The sequence below is a fragment of the Streptopelia decaocto genome (genome assembly GCF_964273445.1).
Source record: "Streptopelia decaocto genome assembly, chromosome: 17".
NCBI classification, from domain to species: domain Eukaryota; kingdom Metazoa; phylum Chordata; class Aves; order Columbiformes; family Columbidae; genus Streptopelia; species Streptopelia decaocto.
The window spans coordinates 8,894,046-8,911,873 of record NC_138672.1 but is presented as its reverse complement, the minus strand read 5'-3'; the positions used below and the strand labels follow the sequence as shown (position 1 = coordinate 8,911,873).

Sequence of the window (17,828 nt, the reverse complement as noted above, 5' to 3'; positions counted from 1 at the left end):
ATGCTATGGAGGTGGCCCATGACACACCGGGACCCCCAACCACCAGCGCTGTCCCCTGCCCTGGGATCCCATCCCCAACCTCAGCCGATAAATGAGAATTTATACCCGTGGAGGTTTTCTTGCGAGAACTCAGCACAGCGCTGATCCCGACAGATAAATAACCAGTAGCAAGAATAACTCCAGCTGCCAAGGAAATGCTTCTTTCTCCCCTGAAAATCATACGGAACGTTTTAAGGGGAACGAGGGGGAACTGGTTAATGTCGCTGTTCCTGTCATTTTTACAGGATTTGTTTTCTGATTCTCTTTTGTTGTGAATCTTCAGAGTCTGAACATGTTTTGTATCAGCCCCAAGGTGCCTCTGCTGGGAAGGTACCTCAGATAATATTTTTAGTAGAGTTTTGACTTGCTTCCTGACACACATCTGATAAATGTCATCAAAAGCTGATGTTCTGCGTGGAAAAGGTCTTTTGCATTATTTTTTTTTTTTTCATCTAAAGAAAAAAAAATCAGAATATAAATATTTCATTCATTTCTCATCAGTGCGGTTTATGCTGTTTCCCTGGTGATAAAAGCACAAGGCTGGATCTTGAGACATATGCATTTAATTCCCAGCTCTACCACAAACCCCCGCGATGACCTTGAACAAGCCACTGAGGCTCCGATCCGTATGGGATGAGAATTTTCTGTTAAAGCTCCCGTTTGGCCTCTTTGGTTGGGATAACATCTGCAAAAAAACATTCATTTCACATGGGCAATACGTTCCCCACCACCCACCCATCCCTGGGACCCCACTGGGGGTGCTGCCCTGGGTGGGTGCTCCATCCCTGCACCCCAAAGCCCCCCGGGCAAGCTGGGGGGGTCCCAGGTGGCAGAACAAAGGCCAAGGATGCCCTCTCGTGGGAAGATGTGGGTGGGTGTGGGTCCCCCTGGTCCTGTGCTCCCCCTGCCCCAGGCTGGTGTGGGTACCCCCAGCCACCTCCTGAGTCTGGAGAAATGCCCCTTATCTTCTTTGGGGTGCAGCCACAGCACTGGGGCATCACCAAAACCCATCCAGCACCTTTTATAGGGGATGGGAGGGTTTCCTGCTCACCTGTGAGAGCAGGGACAGGGACATCCCCGCTCCTGTCCCTTCCGAGGGTCCCGTGCCCCCCCAGGCCTGGGGAGCTCAGGAGAGGAGCAGGGCAGCAAGGACACAGGGCAGGAGGAGGCGGCTGCCAGCGAGGCCGGGGGGCAGCCGGGGGTCCCGGGGGGAGCCGTTGCAGAGGTCGGTGTCGCAGCAGTGGATTCGGACTCCCGGCAGCTCCTGCTGCTGGCAGTGCCGGGAGGTGGCACAGCCGCTGGCCAGCAGGATGCCCAGGACCACTGCAAAGCAAGGACAGCACAGGACATCAGGGACACAGGGACAGTGGGGACAGGAGGACCGAGGGTGGTGCTCGGCCAGCCTAGCACCTGTGTGAAGGTAGCAAGGTTTGCTTTGGGGTGCGAGCATCACCAGCTCTATCAGGCACCCCCTGAAACTTGGGCTCCTCTCGACAGACTCACCGCTCTCCGTCTTAATGCAGAACCGGTGTTTGAAGCCCTGGTGGGAGTGGGAGCAGGTGATCACCTCCGGCTTAGAGCACCCCATGTCCACGTTTTTGGTGCCAACGATGATGTTGCAGCCATAACACTGGAGTCCGGACACTAAACAAGAACCATGTGAAACACAATTAGATTTTTCCGGGGGGGAAAAATACTTCAGCTCCTTCCTAGCTGCTCTCTACTGACGGCTTTGCAGCGCTCTCTGCCTCGCCAAGTCGCGTTAAGCATCAAGCCAGAGCCCGAAGCCGCCTGCCACTTGTTTACCCAGCGGCCCCAAAAATGTAAAAGCATCTCCCACTAGAGGTCAGTGCAAAATCAGAGATTAGCTGGAGATTTATGCTGGGATCTAATAGTGGGAACAAGGGAGCTTTGGAACAGGATTTGTAAAGAGAAGGTGAAACCTCCCAAGTGTAGACATCCCCAAGCCAGGGCTCGGCCACTCTTGGAAACAGCTTTTACCTGTTTCACCAAATTCCTCTAGTTTCAGCCATACTGGTGTTGGAGTCATTGACACCAGAGGGATGGTTTCGTTGGTGTGGTTTGATTCGCACCCTGAACACAGTCCTGCTTTTATCGCAGGGTCTATCGAGTAGGCAAAACAACTCAGAAACACAAGGGAAATCCTCATTCAGAGGAACTCCGAGCCAATGCATCTGTGACCCTGGGACAGTGGGTTGGTGTGTGTCCCCAGAGCTGCGCACACCGGGAGCAGCTTCGTCCTTCCCTGCAGGGTCAGCGGCTGCGTCTGAGAGTTGTTTGCCCTAAACCAGAATGGGAATTAAGCCATTTCTCAGCTTTCTTTAAAAATAAAAACAAAAAGCCTTCAAGGGATATTAATGTACATTGCTCAGAGTTTAAGGCAAGCGCAATACCTGATCTCTGCATTGATTAACCACAGCAACAGAAATCAGGTTGCACTCACTGTAGTTGTTAGCTTTCCCCACCTCGGAATGCTGACCCAGAGCCTTCGTGAGCCCACAGGGTTTTGGGGAGCGGGGTGAGCACCCTCACACAGCCGGACACAGGGAGCCCCTGGGGACCCAGCTCCCTGCCCACATGCCCTCTTTTTGTACTAAACATGATGACATTGGCGCCAGCCTAAAACCACCGCTGCACAGCTGCATTTCTCAGGGCAGGACTGTCCCCCGGTTCATCCCAAAGATAAACCCCACTTCAGCAACCAGGGTTTGGGGAGGACACGAACAACCGTAACTCCAAAGCTTGGGCGCACTGCACACCCCGGGGACAGCGGCACTTACCCTCTGGGAGGACGAGGACCACGGTCATCAGAGAGAGGATCCCATGGGCACCTCCAGGCATGTGTCCCGAGCGCATGGGGGTCAGCTCCCGGAGCTCCAAGGACAAACACCGGCGACTGGGGGAGTGGGCAGAGACCCCCCCCTTTTCCCGGCTCTTCCCTCGGCTGTGTGCGCCCTTCGCTTTCCACCTGCGACCCCTCCACTGGAATAAAGGGAGATGCTCTCAGTGCAGCAGGGATGTGGCTGCTCCCCGCCAGCCCCGTGGCACCCAGTCTCGTTATCTCGATGCTTAATTTCTCCCTTTTCCTCTTGAGAAATTCTCAGATTCTTTCAGCTCACGCACAGACGTGAGCGCGTATGCGCTACCCTTGGTTATTTCTGTCCTATTTCCTCTGACCACGATCGCTTCCCATTAATACTACTGTGCAGCAGCTCTTGGAGAGAAATTCTCCCTAATCAAGATTTAGTTTTAAATCCACTTCGAAATCCTCTAATTCAGTTGGATTAGGCAGAAGGGGTTTGGGGAGATGTGTGGTTTTACTTTTTTTTTCCCTCTTCTTTTTCCTCTCCGAGCTGCCACATCTTCACAAACAGACCCACCGGCTTTCTGTGGCATTTTGTGCTATTTAAAGAAAGCAGGAATACTTTTATTAAAGAGAAGCAGTCAACTAATTTTAAATCCAAGGCTTGAGATTCTCTAACGTAACAGAGCCCTAGGGACGGCTGCTGGGTTAAAGGGAAAACCTGACTGAGGGAGAGGTGTGTTTGAATGTATGATATTCATTTGTGCACAAGGAAATAGTTGCCTTAATAAAGCAGTGAGAGGCCAAACAGGGCCAGCCCTGGGCTTGTGTCAGCTCTGGAGGGAAGGAAAAGAACCCAACTGTGATGGTTGTGATCCCGCAGGGCCAGAATCAGACGTCAGCGGCTGCAGGATCAGGCCCCCAGACTCCTGCTGGCTTCCCCACCAGTCTCCCCACAAGCAAAGCCCCAGCTCTCTGTGGAACTAATGGGACTTAGAGAGCTAATGCTTACTAATAGGAGAGCGGCAAGCGAATGCGTGGGATTAAAAAATTAAGATGACAAAATAAGCTGCTTATGTAGCCCATCCAGCAACCGCCTGCTAGCGGCACCTGAAATCCCCCCCAGGCACCCCCACTGCCAGACACAGCTCCCAGCCAGGCAGGGGCCTGGACCTCATCTCCACACAGCATCTTCATTAGCAATCACGCTTGTTAATATTTCACCAGGAGGCAGCACAAACTTGTCCAAGTATGGGCATCTACAGCTCAGGAGAGGCAATTAGCACCTCGGAGAATTGCCTAAGTAATGCAGCTCATTTATTCAAATCGCTTAAACCACCCACGGTGTCTCACTTGCCTCAAAACAATGTGATTATAACAAATGCCTAACACAGCAAAGCCTGAAAGCCTTGGGGAGAAGGGATAAAACGCAGGAAATGGGATTGATTTAAATGCATGCATAAATCAGAGCGTTCAATAAAGACAAGAAACTAACTTTTAATCCCTTAATAAAGTCATCAGTGTCTGGAAGGGGCAGCCAGGAGCAGCCTGGGCAGACCTTTGCAAAAGGGGGAAAAGTAATAACAATAACCAACCTCTTTCACTGCTTCCACATCTGGAACTAGTGTACGTTCCTTTTAACTCGTCATTAGTTTTGATGCAATTTAGAGGGATTTATCAGCCAGGGGCACCGCAAACACATTAGGAAACAGCCTTCCTCCCCTGATGGAGAAAAATTTGATTAGCAAATCCTCTGGTACAGTCATGTTCCCACTTAAACCTTCGGGATACCCAGAAAGACGGCTAAACCCTGCGCAGATTAGACAGACTCGCCTGCAAATCCTGCTTTAGAGCTCATCCCTGCGGCAGGCTGAGCCCAATGCACGGCACCGCCTCCGCCGGAGCCGGGACTCGAACCCCAGAACTCACGCACTCCTCTCGTTCGTCAGGGCGCGGTGCGCGGAGGGCGGAGGCTCGGAGCCAACGGCAGGGGGCAGTCAAAGCGGATTGCGAGGCGTGCGCTCTGATTGGCTGAGGCTGATGAATATATTAAGAAGGCGCCCAGAAGCGCGCGTGTTTTCGCTATTTTGGCGGGATTTTCATGTTTTTGAGGACGCCTGCGAACATTAGAGTAAAACTGTTATATCGGGATCAGAAAGAGATGTCAAGATGAGGAGGAAGAAAACGCAAGTTATTTCTCACCCTAACCGTAATAGAAGCAGTAACACAGAGGTTTAAATTTCACTGGACGCAGGTGGTTCATCGTGTTGTATGAAAGGAGAGAAGGTTAGCACTCCCCTTGATAAGGATGGAAGAGGCCCTTGTGGCCTATACAACACGCATACGGTTAAGGCACTGCCACCTACTTCGTGGCATCTAACCATGTTTTGTCATTCTTGTGACTTTTTTCTCCCCTCAGGAGGTCAAACCCCCAAAGTTCAGCTCCCCTTCCTTTCTTCACCCCATTTACTCCTTGTCCTTCAGCCTAAAACCACCCAGCAGAGCCCCAGGGTGACACTCACATTCCAACCCCTGTCAGGCTGCACCCAACACAAGCAAAGCTCCATCTCTCCGACTACAGAAAAGTGAGCCAGCCCTGTCATCACACCGACCTCGTTTTGAGCACCCTGCTTTAGGAGCTTAGCTAATCCTGGCTGCCAAAGCGCCGCTGACATGCCAGGCTGGATATAACTAGAGCTAAGTATGGCTCACACCACCCAGCATTGTTCCCAGGTGGGATACTAGAGACTTACACACAACCTTTACAAAGGTCAGCTAGAAGAGTAGATCCTTTACATCAAAGCTCTTCAGAATATCCTTGTTCAAGAGATTTCGTGCGGAAAGCATCTCCCTCTGCAGCTCTGAGGGCAGGGGAAGCCGCGGCACAGCCACTCACACCAACACGTGGGAAGTGCTACACTACAAAACGTTACCGAATCTACACAAAAATGCTTTGCTGGAATAACAGACCATTATCTCCACACTGGAAAAGCAGCAGAGCGACATCTTGCAATTGAAAAGTTTCATTGGAATGCCAGGAAAAGACTGAAAAATTCATGAAGTTAAGAAATTGATTATTTCAGCAGTGATGCTCACCAAGTCTGGAGACATTGTGTCCTTTCCTGGCGGTAACAAAAAGCCTCAAAAGATGGTGGCATTGCTAATAGCCACTTTAGCACCAGCTCAACATGAACTCTCTATTTTGAAAAGCTGTACCTCATGCCTTGCAGCTGTCTCCTTCACTAAGGGTAAGTGAGGCAGTCTCCCAGCAGCCACCAGAAGAGGTTTGTTCCGCAATTGATTTTCAGTTATTGTCAAGCACAAGGCCAATACAAAAAGAAAAAAAATTGATTTTTGCTTCACCAGGAATTACACATCCCCTTAGTGCAGAGCCCTTTAGCTGCAATAAAACCTGTGCTCGTTAAGAATTGCATTGAGGCACAAGCAAAACCCTGGGTCAGCCTCCCAACCCATTCTGCACCGAGGGCAGCAGGATTACGATTCCTTTCCCCTCATCTAAAGGTCTTGGAGGGTTTGTACCAATGTTGCCTCTGCTGAGACATTCAATTCAATCCTCTCACTTACTTTAAACAATGTTGGACTTGAGTTATGCTCCTCTTTGCGTTCTCCCCAGCAGATGTAGAGCACCAGGCTGCTCCTCCTGCTCCCTCCTTCACCCAATGCAGCTGCTGCACAAGTATTTCCTTCTACAGGCGTTTTTAAGGGAGGCTTCTTTGGGATGCAGACACGTCACATTAGTACAACTCTTACCACAAGCATACACATAAAATCCCACCTTTTTATTATGGCATATGTTTTTTTTTTTTTTGGATGTGTAAATACCACGCGGGTATGACAAAAAGGGAAAGAAATACCAACGCTGAAATAGATATAGAGTCATGCCAGTAGCAATACAATTTCATACGATGGATTTTCAAGATACAAAAGTCTGTTCTTGGTTTTGTTTTGTTTTTGTTTTTCTTTGTACATTGAAATAACTTTACAGTGATCTGTGAGCTCGCTTTATAACCAGAAGAGAAAAGAAGTCAAATATGCTGAGAACAACTACAAGCAGGATTCATTTTAATGGTTAACAGAACTGTAACTTTGCTCTAGAAACAGCATCTATTAAACACACGTAACAAGAGGTAAGCAACTATACAGAAGGTAAGAGGAGATTTCACCACAGGAATAAGTTGGGGCGGGAGGAGGGAAATCTGGAACTGTACGGTTTTATTTGGTCACAAAGTTTGAGCTGAGTGTTTAAAATGAAGCACCCTTAAAGATGCAGGACTCCTATTTAAAACAATACAGAAACTTCCCAAGAGACTAGAACCTACATTCTGGAAAAAAAAAAATAATAAAAAATAAAAATTTAAAAAAAAAAAAAATCAGACATTTCTTTAAAAAATTCCACACATCTCTATGCTTGTGACTGAACTTACTGTTACAAAGCAGACTGGCAGCTCTTCCTTACCCAGCAACAGTGCCCAGGAGTAATGCCACCATAAATACAGTATCTTTGGGGTGTCCAGAACAAGGCTGACACTTCTAATGCAGTCAGAGCCATCCGTTTGTCAAGAGATCAGGCAAGAAAAGGAGACACTGCATCGTTTTGTTTGTTTTTCACCACGTTGGCCGGTTCTAGCAAAGAGCCAAGACGTTTTCTTTGGGCCAAGACTAACAGAAACCACTTTATCAAATATTCTTCGGGTTTCCCGCCAAACTGGATTTATTATTCTCATGTGGATTTTTCGATATTTTTGTGGGGTTTTTTTTTTAAAAACATGTTTTCCTGACAGTCTCTGAAGTGATGCTGGAACGTTTAACAGTCACTCTTCCACAGTTTAATTGTTTTGTCGTTTTCTAGTGCCGCTGACGCGATGATGTTTTCTGTCGGGTGACAAGCTGTTGAGATGACCACATCTAGGCAAAAAGAGATACAAACAGCATCACTTACAGCAACGGAATCTGCGCCATTCCCAAAAATGAACATATATCGCTACTACATTTAAAACCAGCATCGCCATGTTAGTCTGTCTTTGTAGCAGAATTTCAAACACATTCATAAGTATTTCCCAACTATTAACACCTCATGAATACATTTAACTTTCCATTTAGCTGTAGCTTTATTCAGCACTGTAGACAAGGGAAGCAGCAAACAATCGTTGAAGCTTCAAGAACACTTTAAAAGGCCTCATATTCATTCTGAAACTGGTTTATTTAGAGGGAATGCTGTTTAGAAGCATTTTGCTTCTCTGTGAGAGGCAACACCAGCAAACACGAACTGAGAGCACGTAGTTGGAAAGTGTTTGGCAGGCTTCAAAATGCAAGAACTCTCCAGATTCTTGTTCTTCCTCACTTTACAGGTTAAACTCTTTGCATTTTATGCCAGAGACAGCAAATAAAACCCTGGTCAGTTATTTCTTTCCGTGTAAGAAAAAGCCAGTCAAGAATTTATGGGTCTGACAGTCAAAACTAAACATCAGAGAGAAACCGCTCAAGCTAAACCCGTATTACAGGCTGACATGAGGGATATTCCATCAATAAAAACAAAATCCTCTTCCGCACCTGTGTGTCCTTGTAATTTCTGTACAATCTCTTTTGTCTGAAGGTTCCAAATATAAACCAGGTTGTCTTCTGAACCGGACACGATCCACTGGAAAGCAGAAAAAACACTTATTTTCATCTTTCTCCTCACCTACATCTAACTGCTATTACTCAGTAAACATTTCATTGCCGTCATATGAAAGGGAACATCCAACATTATACAACAAAGGAGGTTTCCATTCCCAAACTGTTTCTTCTACAAAGAAAAGTAGGAAAAAACGCACATTGGTAAAAAGCATCTCAAAGAAACACCAACCTTTCCACCGGTAACGGAGAAATTGGCAAATATGCAATACTTCTCGTTTTTGTGTCCTGTGTACGTCTTCAGGCACTGAAAGCAAAGAGCCACAACACATTAGTACAGCCAAGAGGTAATTTTTCCCAGTCAAGGACAAACTCTCTCAGCAGAAAAGACTAAATAGATCTGCTTGTGTTTCCCACCCTGTCAACTTATCTGGAGGATGCAGAGGACACTTCTGCCCTACAACACAAAATGATTTTGAAGTGGGGAGGGGAAGCCCTAAATCTGTCATGTTAGCACAAGAAAGAAAACATAAATTTTTCATAAAGGGAAAAAAGCAGAAATATAGCTGGATTTGTCTCAGGGCACCATGAGACATAGAATCATAGAATGGGTTGGAAGGGACTTCCAAAGATTGTCTAATTCCCACCCCTGCCATGAGCAGGGACATCTTCAGCAGTTCAGGTTGCTCAGAGCCCCGTCCAGCCTGGCCTGGGGTGTCTCCAGGGATGGTTCATCCACCACCTCTCTGGCCAACCTGGGCCAGGCTCTCACCTCCCTCAATGTACAAAATTTCTTCCTCATGTCCAGCCTGAATCTCCCCCCTTTACTTCAAAACCACCACCCCTTGTCCTACCGCAACAGGCCCTGCTAAAAGTTTGTCCTCTCCCATTAAGGGGTACTAACAGCTTTTTCTATAGTATGCATAAAACGTTAAGCAAGTTTAAGAAGCACATATGAAATCCAGATTCCCCTATAAGCTTAGTTAAGCCTACATAGTGAGAGAGGATTGTTCGTACCTTTCCTTTGCTGTAGTCCCAAAGTTTAAGAGTGCTGGAAAACAGAAAAACAGAGGTTTTAGTTCTCAGAGTTTTAGTTCTCAGAGTTTTTTCATCTCACAATTTTCTAGTAACAGAAAACATTTCTCTACACCAGAGTTCTTAAAGTCTACATGGATCACTGTAGCCTGGCTTCAGAATTAGGAGTTAGTTAACCCCAAAATATCAGTTTGACTGCCATGCCATTCATATAATAGGGTACATTTAAGTATTTCCCCACACCTGCAAGTTTCTTTATAAATAATGACTTAGGGAAATGATGGGCAGGATAACAGACACATCACAGCGACAGAGGACAAGGTGGTTTGGCACAACACCTTGCAGGCTTTTCAAGTTTGATACTATATATGAACTTGTACACTCGCGTAGTATAATTACCATGATAGCCAAACAGCAGCAAAATAAAGTTTCAGCTGACACCCAAACAGTTCAAAGTCTGCCGGTTTTTCTTTGGGTTTTGTTTGTTTGTGGGGTTTGTGTTTGTTGGTTTTTAACACTTACTTGTCCAAAGTTGCAGCTAGTATGTATTTGCCATTTGGGGAGAATTTCACAAAAGACACAGGAGGGTTATCATCATCTACGGTGAAGATAAAAGCAACATCAAACAGTGTACAGCTGTACTGTCTCATTGGCAGCAAATTTCCTTTGACAATAATTTGTTAATTGTTTCACTGAAATGAGCTTTCAGTCTTCTTGGCCCTTGGTACTTGAAGAAAACAAGAGGTGTGTTTCAATAATTAAAAAAGGATATGAAGCATTTTTCTCTCAAACATTTTAAATAACCCTTTGTAGCTGAACTGCCCTTCCTTGCATCAACACTCAGAGCAAGACTGCATCTCTTCCCTCTAAAAATCACTATATTGGAATGCACGCCACTGATTTGCAGTGCCGTACAACTTGCCTATGTAATGCTTCATAAGAATATGAAAGACCAAGGCACATGAGCCTAACAGGGGGTTTCCTTTCATCAGCAATGTCCACAAGATGCATGTTGCAATACAAACAGGCAGCTTGTGTAGTCACAGACTACCCGTTTTCATCAAATCCAACAGCACAATCTGCTTTGTCGTTCCAGTTTTGAAAGGCTGCACAACAAGCACGACACGGATGAATGACAGAAAATTGGAAAACTCTATTTTTGCCCATTTCTACTACACAGCACTCAAAGCTTAAGCAAGTTTCCACTCGTGTGAGAGGAGAGGCCCTCTCATTGCAATAGCTCAGAGGACAACAATGAACTAACAGAATGGTAAGAAGACAGTAGAGCTTAAGGAAGCCACTGTTCACAGCGATGATGCAGAATATCTATGTTACAACTCAACAGCAAAGAGCAGAGCACGAACGCAAAGTATATTCCTACTTACCAATCAGTGTTTTCAAGCACTGGCCTGATGCTGTATCCCAGATTCGACTATTAAAAACATACAAGAACACTTACTATTGCTTTTGAATTCTTTGTTCCAATTTTAACATTACAAATACAAGCTTTTTTTGAAAATATCTATTTTTATTTTAAACGCAAAAGGTTTGAACTGTGCTGCAGCCAAGAAATAACAACTTACCAGAGTCCATCATAGCTACTTGACACTATCAGGGATCCATCACGATTAAAATGCACCTGTAACATTGCGGAAAGGGAAAAATAAATTTACCCATCTTCACAAAGATCAAATTTTTAAATCCCACTGAAAGGACTTATCTGCCACTACTGACACTGCAATTCACGAGGATACAAGCAGGACCACTATCTTAAAGACTAATTGCTACTAACATTCATTTGTAAACATGAAGTATCTTCCACACAAGGCAGAACAATCATGTTACAACAGTCATGGTTTAGCACATCTGAGGCTCAAATTTCTTTTCCTTAATTCCAAAAATACTAAGAGTTGAACACCTTCTGGTTTTTCTTCATTTGAACAGACATTGCTGTATTCCAAGCTCATAAACGAGTGAACAATCCCCACTGGTAAATCCACCCCAGCCCATCCACAACCCTGTGCAAGGGCCTGGTAATGAGAGTTGGAGCACAAATCCCCTTCTCCACAGAGGCAGGAGCTCTGCTGAACAAAACAAGCACGTTCACTTATCGGAAGGGACTTACAGCTGAAACCGGGTCAGAATGCGCAGGCAACGTCTTGAGGCACTTCCCTGTCTTCACATCCCATATCCTCACGCTTTCGTCAAACTGAAGATGGAAGAAATGCACAAGGTGGTTTAGCGATGCACCTTTAGTTGAGGTGTGCGAGGGGTCACAGCTCGAGCAGGCGCACGTGCCTCCCGCCAGCTGCCCTGCGGCTGCGAGCCCAGGACACCAGCACCACGCTGTTATTTTATATGATGTTCAAGTCTAGATTCTGATCGCTACACTGACACAGCAAAGCGTGCATTAAGATCTGACTCAATCTGCAGAGTTTCCAGGTGATTAGAAGACATACTGTGAGTTAAGTTATGATTTTTAATCCCGTAGATTTTAAGCTCTATTATAAATTCTGTATTACGCTACCTATAAATTGTACTACGTTCACTCCGCTTGTAGAAATCCTGAGCCATTCTAATCATAAATTCTGTGCTACACTAATCATAACACCCTGTTTGTAAAGCTTTAATAGTAACTATGATTGTAGTGCCATCATCGTTCTGCAAAGGATCCCTAAAAGAACCTCCCTGTCCCCTTAGTGTTGGGTACCAGGGGTGTGCAGTATTTGCTTTGCACAAAGGAAAATGAATCACTTACTGATCCAGAAACGATGAGGTTCGACTGAGGGTTGAAGTTGCAGCAGAAAACGTAGTTACTGTGCCCTTTCAATGTCTTTAAGCACTTACCCTGAAACAAGATTTAGCAGAGTTAAGTACATAGCATCCTTCAGCACCACAAGATAATCTGCATTAGGGTTAATCACTGTGCAGCACACAAAGCAGCCATGTCTAACCCCACATTTAGATGGGCAGGGAAACAGCTCCAGCAAAACAACAGGAAAGAAAAAAACCCACATTTTTAATGACTGCAGCCAAGATGCAAACTCTTCAGGCCACTCAGGAGACCCAAGTGGTTTAACGTACCCAACCAAAATTCAACCAAATTATCCCATTCTCATTATAACAGCACGAAAGGGAGAGGAAAAGAAGCAAAATCAAATGAAGCTATGATAAGAAGTCCCAAAAACATTTAGTCCGACATGCTGCTTTCAGAAGTGAAGGCAGCGGTTTTATTGCCACCATAAGGCTCAAGGATTCTCAGAAATAACCAGAATCCTCACAGTACCTGTAAATATCCCCTTAATTCACTCATCCTCACAGCCCATTCAACCAGCAACTCATTATAAGCAGGAAAGAGTGAATATTACCCAAAGGATTAACATGCCAATGCTGAGGAGAAGGAAGGTAAATAATAATTTCTGCCCTTACCGAGCTTACATCCCATATTTTGAGAGTTTTATCATCAGAGGCAGAGACAAGAAGGTTGGAATCTGATGACCAAGCAACATCAGAGATGCCCTAAAACAAAGGGAAACCATTCTCAGCTCTGTTCACCACCACAGGAAAATGGAAAACACAGACTGCATATGATATTCACAACTGAAGCTTGAAAGAAAATTCAGCATTGGAAGCTGGGAATTCATTGATTTGACGGGGTTAAGAGCTCCTCTGGCACTTGTTCATTTTCAGCTGAGCCATATACTCCAAAAACATCAATGGCTTGTTCACACAGCTCTGACTGTGGCCACCAACACCCTCTCTTGGAATTCATAAACACTATGTTATATGAACTAATATGAGTTAGTGGCTTCTCTTCGTGACAAATGACTCGCTCTTCATGGCTCAAGTCCCTAAGGGCTGGAGAAGAACAAGATTCTACCGGTTTTTCTTTTGGTGAATCTTCATTTTGCTTACAAAACTTCAGCACGTAAGAAACTTCAGAAAACAAAACCAAAGCGTTTGGGAGTTTGTGTTTTCGTCAGAACTGTGCAGAATGAGTAAGTGTCATGTTTATGTAGGCAAACCCACAAGAAATATTCAATCTCCTTAAAAGGCAAGCCATTCTGCTCCATTTACAAAGACGGAACAGGACACAGTGCTACAGTTTACAGGGACTTCCACCAAAGAATGAGCTGCCCCGTATCCGAGGTGGGTGCTCCTGAACTGGGGATGCCAGGCAGTGTGCAGGCAGGTCCAGCATCACCAGCCTGTGCTTCACCCAGATTTCCAGCCCAACCTGCTATTATTCAGCAATTCCAGTCTCAGGCTGTTGTGCAGGACTTTATAAACAAAGCAATACAATATGAGACTGAAGAACAAGCCTCCTACCCAAGCCAAACCAGCCAAGAATGGAAATTTCTGGATGAGGAAGAGAAAGCAAAATCCTTTATGAGTAAATTCACATGCACAGTGATCTCCTCATACTCACCAGTTTATGGCCAGATATTGTTTTTTCAAACTTGCCATCATACGCTCCCCAAATTTTAATGAGTTTGTCAGCAGCTGGAAAAGAATGTGTCAGTTAAGATATTAACAGTACTAACAGACAATATTAACTACATCTCCATAAACACTGGGGTTTTCTCCCTTCCCAAGCAGGCCTAAGTGTATAAGGTAATATGTAACCATAAAGAACAGTTTGGTACAGGCCACGCTGCAGCAGCTGAGATTACATAAACTGCCTGGAATGCAGAGAGTCTCCAGCCGCTTTAGTTTCCCTGATGACAACTTGTGTTTCCACTTTTGTTTTAGATCGCCAGTGGTAAAAGCAGGGAACGCACGGGAAGGCTGAAATGCTTTTGCCCAAAAAGAACAAAAATTACACCACAAGCTGGACTGAATTAACGCCTGCAAAAAAAGCAAACGTATTATCCATGTTAACTGGTAAAACACGCCAGAGAAAAAGGCTGATATTTGCCAGAGGTAAAAAGGGTGGGGGAGAGGGAGGGACTTTCATGAGGACACTTGAACATAAAAGTTGATTTATATACGGCACGCAGCACTGGTTTTACTAAGGCTATTTCCAGTTAAGCCAAAGACCTAAGTCATTCCCATGTCATTCCCATCTAATGAAGGAAACGCTACAGACAGAGTTCTCCAAGGTCCACATTTGCACGTTTTAGATGAGATAAAAAGCAAGCAATACTTACAGGAGCTGGCTAGCCACTCTCCATTAGGACTAAACTTTACTGATGAGACTGCCTTTGTATGTCCCGCTAACGTGAACTTTAGAGCATAGTTCGGTTTTACTGGCGCGGGCTGTAAGAAAAATATGTATGAATAAATTCCAAATGTAGTATCTCAGTGACAAGTCCTGTATCCAGCTGGGTCAGTACACAGCAATGGACTGCATGACTGTTCACCAAACCAGAGATTCTAGCATTTTTCCCCCACTCCAAATGCAATAAAAAACAAAACCACAAAAAACGACCCCCTTGCTGCACCAACTTCATCCCCAGCACAAATTCCACCCAAGCCAGTAACCAAAAGGCGAGAGTAATCCCAATCAAAATAATACTCTTGGTACTGATCTGTGTAGTGCTTTTATGTCTTTGCAGGTTTCTTATCATGAATCAAATCACAGACCAATTCCTCTATATCAGCCATAATCTCGGGTTTTTTTCCCCCTTTGTGAAGTCTCCACAGTTAGACAGTAACATCTCCTTTGAGCATCTGCAGGCTTTAAAGAATCTGAATAATGACTGCTTCCCCACTTTGCAACAACGAACATGGATTCACCAACTCTCCAGCCACCTCTAGGCATTCCGAGGATAAAACCAACCTGCCTTTCTCATGCTCAAACAGACGAGAAATATTCCGTTAGCAAGAACTTGCACTAAACCAAAAAAAAAAAAACCCTAACACGACAAAAGGGGCCACACTCCACCCACTTTTCCCATCAAATCCTCAGCACATTTTCAGCTCGAGACGACATCAGAAGCAGAAACCTGGAGAAGCTCTTGGTCTACGTGCAAATTCAATTCTGTAATTCTGGTTTTTAGTTGAATATGCAGGTAGTTGCCACGTGTATTCACACGGATATTGTTCGGAGCCCCACACACACCTTGCTCTGATTGGTTGAGGAGGAAGGAGTAGATTGTGTTTTGGTGGATTCTGCATCTGGCTTCTTTTCTTCTGTTGCCATGGTTCTGGAGCTGGCAAATGAGACTTATGGTGCTTGAAGGGGAGAATGAATGTGCTGCTTCAAAAGGCAGCTCTTGCCACGGAGAGGAGAAGCAGTGCTGAAACAGAAACCTGGAAGAAAAACAAAATATTCTCATTAGCTGTCAAAAAGATCCTCAGCAGCTAAAAGAATGAGATTAGCCTGACCGCAGGTGCCAGAAATCAGTGTGAAAAGCCATATTCTGTATCTGTTTAGCAACACGGGAGTATTTTAGGCCTTCAGACCCACTTATGTGTAAGACCAAGAACCCAAGTCATGGCCTTTTATCACTTACTGCAAAGCAGAATAGCTTTAGGTGCGGAAGGGTTTTCATATCATACTCCCCAAAATGCTTCTAACACGTACTCAGTACACAGTAATTACAACGGTTTGTACAAAAGGTGAAAAAAAAAAACAGTCCGAGGTCTTTTTTTTTCTGCATTTATTGAGGAAGAGAATACAAGATCATAATGAGCACAAAAAATAACCGGCATTTCCACAGCTTAAGATCCTACTACATCTAGGAATGCAAGTATTTCAGCCTCAGATTTCCCTCCTAAACAGTCTGAGCATCAAATCACACCCTTCTCCACCTGAGACTTTCTCCTGACTCAAAGCCAGCCCTGCGTTATTCTCACCAGACTCGCTTTCTGTAACAAAACCTGCTCAAGTGCTGTGCCAGTGCTCAGTAATCAGGGCTGATGCTGCAGAGGGAACAATCCCCATTGCAGCTCAGCCACACTTCAGCTTAGGAACGGAATAACCTCCAGCTCACACCGTATGGATTTGTCTTCAAGTACACTCGCAATATCCCACCACCGCTGCCGTTCTTTTTGGGGGTGGCAGCAGATTTGGGAGCAATGGCATTTGCTCTTTCAGTGACTAAGTGGCATTTCAAGCATCTCCTTCAAGCGCTACCAGCTGCCTGTCTGCTTTAACAAGCCCTCTCCACAGCGTGGATAAATCACCGGTGGCGACGAGAAGAAATTGAAAGTTTCCTAACGCGGATCAGACCCTTTTCACCTGGAACTCATTTGGCAACTTGGGGAGCTCGCCCAGCCCCGCCTGCCCCGCAGCATCGCCCCGCACGAACCCCAGCGCCCGCACCCGCGGGGTTGGCAGCGGGGGGGACGCGGGGAACCCGCAAACAGGCGCCCAAGCGCCGGCGCAGCCCCCGCCGCCGGGCACGCGGTGCCGACACACCCACCGGCCCGCAGCGCCACGGCCGCCGGCTGCAAACGCCCTTTCCCCGCCACGTTTGGGGAGGTGGGAGAGGGTGCAGTTCCCTGCGGGGAACCCCAAACTTTGGGGGGTGCAGGGGTGTCCCCCCCCGCCCCAGCCGCAGCCCCGCTCGGTTGCGGAGCCGCCCGCGTGCACGCGCGCCCGCCCCGCGCGCGGGAGTGGGAAGGCGGGAGGGTGGCGGCGCGAGGCCCAGCGCGCGGCCTCCACGAGGGGAGGGGAGGGGGGGGGGGGGAAGTGGGCTCCGCGCGCTGCCTGAGGGGAGGCGGCGCCGCGCGCGCGGGGAGAACGGCGGTGCGGGAGCCCGGCGGTGAGGAGACGGGAGAGGAAAACGGGCCGCCCCCCCCGCGCCTCGCGGTGACTTACCGGGGGGAAAGGGGGAGGGAAAAAGGGGGGGCCCGGCGGCGGTGCCACCGCCTCCTCCGCGGCGAGGAGGAGCGCGGCCGCAGGAGGGGAGGGGAGGGACGCGGCGGCGGCAGCTCCGGGGCCGCCAGGCGGGGGGAATGTAGGACGGCGCATGCGCGGTCCGGGCCAAAGGCTGCACAATGCCGCTCTCTCCCGGGAGCGCTACGGCAGGGTCCGAGAGCCAAAAAGCAGCGGGTGGGCGGTGCCGTAGAGGGGCAGGCGGCGCCTTGAAGGGGGTGGGCGGTGCCTTAAAGGGGTGGGCGGTATCTTAAAGGGGCAGGCGGCGCCGTGAAGGGGTGAGCCGTGTCTTAAAGGAGTGGGCGGCGCCTTAGAGGGTGGGCGGTGCCTTAAAGAGGCAGACGGCGCCTTAAAGCGGCAGGCGGCGCCTTTCTGCGGCCCAGCCCTCCTCTCCTTCAGTTTCCCGGGCTGAACGGCAGCGCTCGGCGGGGAAGAGGCCCCGAGGTCTGTGCTGTGCGCTGTCTCTGCCAC

General features: G+C 47.1%; 2 protein-coding genes across 2 annotated transcripts; both read right to left on the bottom strand.

Annotated features, from left to right (window-relative positions):
* Positions 1-626: 626 nt before the first annotated feature.
* Positions 627-2,916, bottom strand: LOC309447344 (uncharacterized protein; the record flags this gene model as incomplete). The annotated part of the gene is made up of 4 exons (XM_082067852.1): positions 627-724; positions 1,091-1,362; positions 1,543-1,683; positions 2,841-2,916. The coding sequence occupies 3 exons, from the start codon at positions 2,914-2,916 to the stop codon at positions 1,166-1,168; spliced, it is 414 nt and encodes a 137-aa protein (XP_081923978.1). The 3' UTR covers positions 627-724; positions 1,091-1,165.
* A 3,726-nt stretch (positions 2,917-6,642) lies between these two features.
* Positions 6,643-17,465, bottom strand: WDR5 (WD repeat domain 5). Its single transcript, XM_082067973.1, has 14 exons — positions 17,301-17,465; positions 15,597-15,787; positions 14,683-14,791; positions 13,962-14,035; positions 12,962-13,051; positions 12,291-12,380; positions 11,658-11,741; positions 11,116-11,171; positions 10,918-10,964; positions 10,055-10,130; positions 9,515-9,548; positions 8,730-8,804; positions 8,435-8,522; positions 6,643-7,789 (listed from the first exon to the last, which is right to left on the bottom strand). Exons 2-14 carry the CDS (start codon positions 15,675-15,677, stop codon positions 7,689-7,691), a joined length of 1,005 nt encoding a protein of 334 aa, XP_081924099.1. The 5' UTR covers positions 15,678-15,787; positions 17,301-17,465; the 3' UTR covers positions 6,643-7,688.
* Between the last annotated feature and the right edge of the window lie 363 nt (positions 17,466-17,828).

Bases quoted from the DNA above. Each gene is read 5' to 3' on its own strand.
- WDR5 (XM_082067973.1), bottom strand. From the start codon at position 15,677: ATGGCAACAGAAGAAAAGAAGCCAGATGCAGAATCCACCAAAACACAA. The intron at 11,742-12,290 runs GTAAGTGATTCA...TTCCATCTTCAG, and splicing joins ACCTCATCGTTTCTGGATCA to TTTGACGAAAGCGTGAGGAT. The intron at 8,523-8,729 runs GTTGGTGTTTCT...TCTGCTTTCCAG, and splicing joins TCTCCGTTACCGGTGGAAAG to TGGATCGTGTCCGGTTCAGA.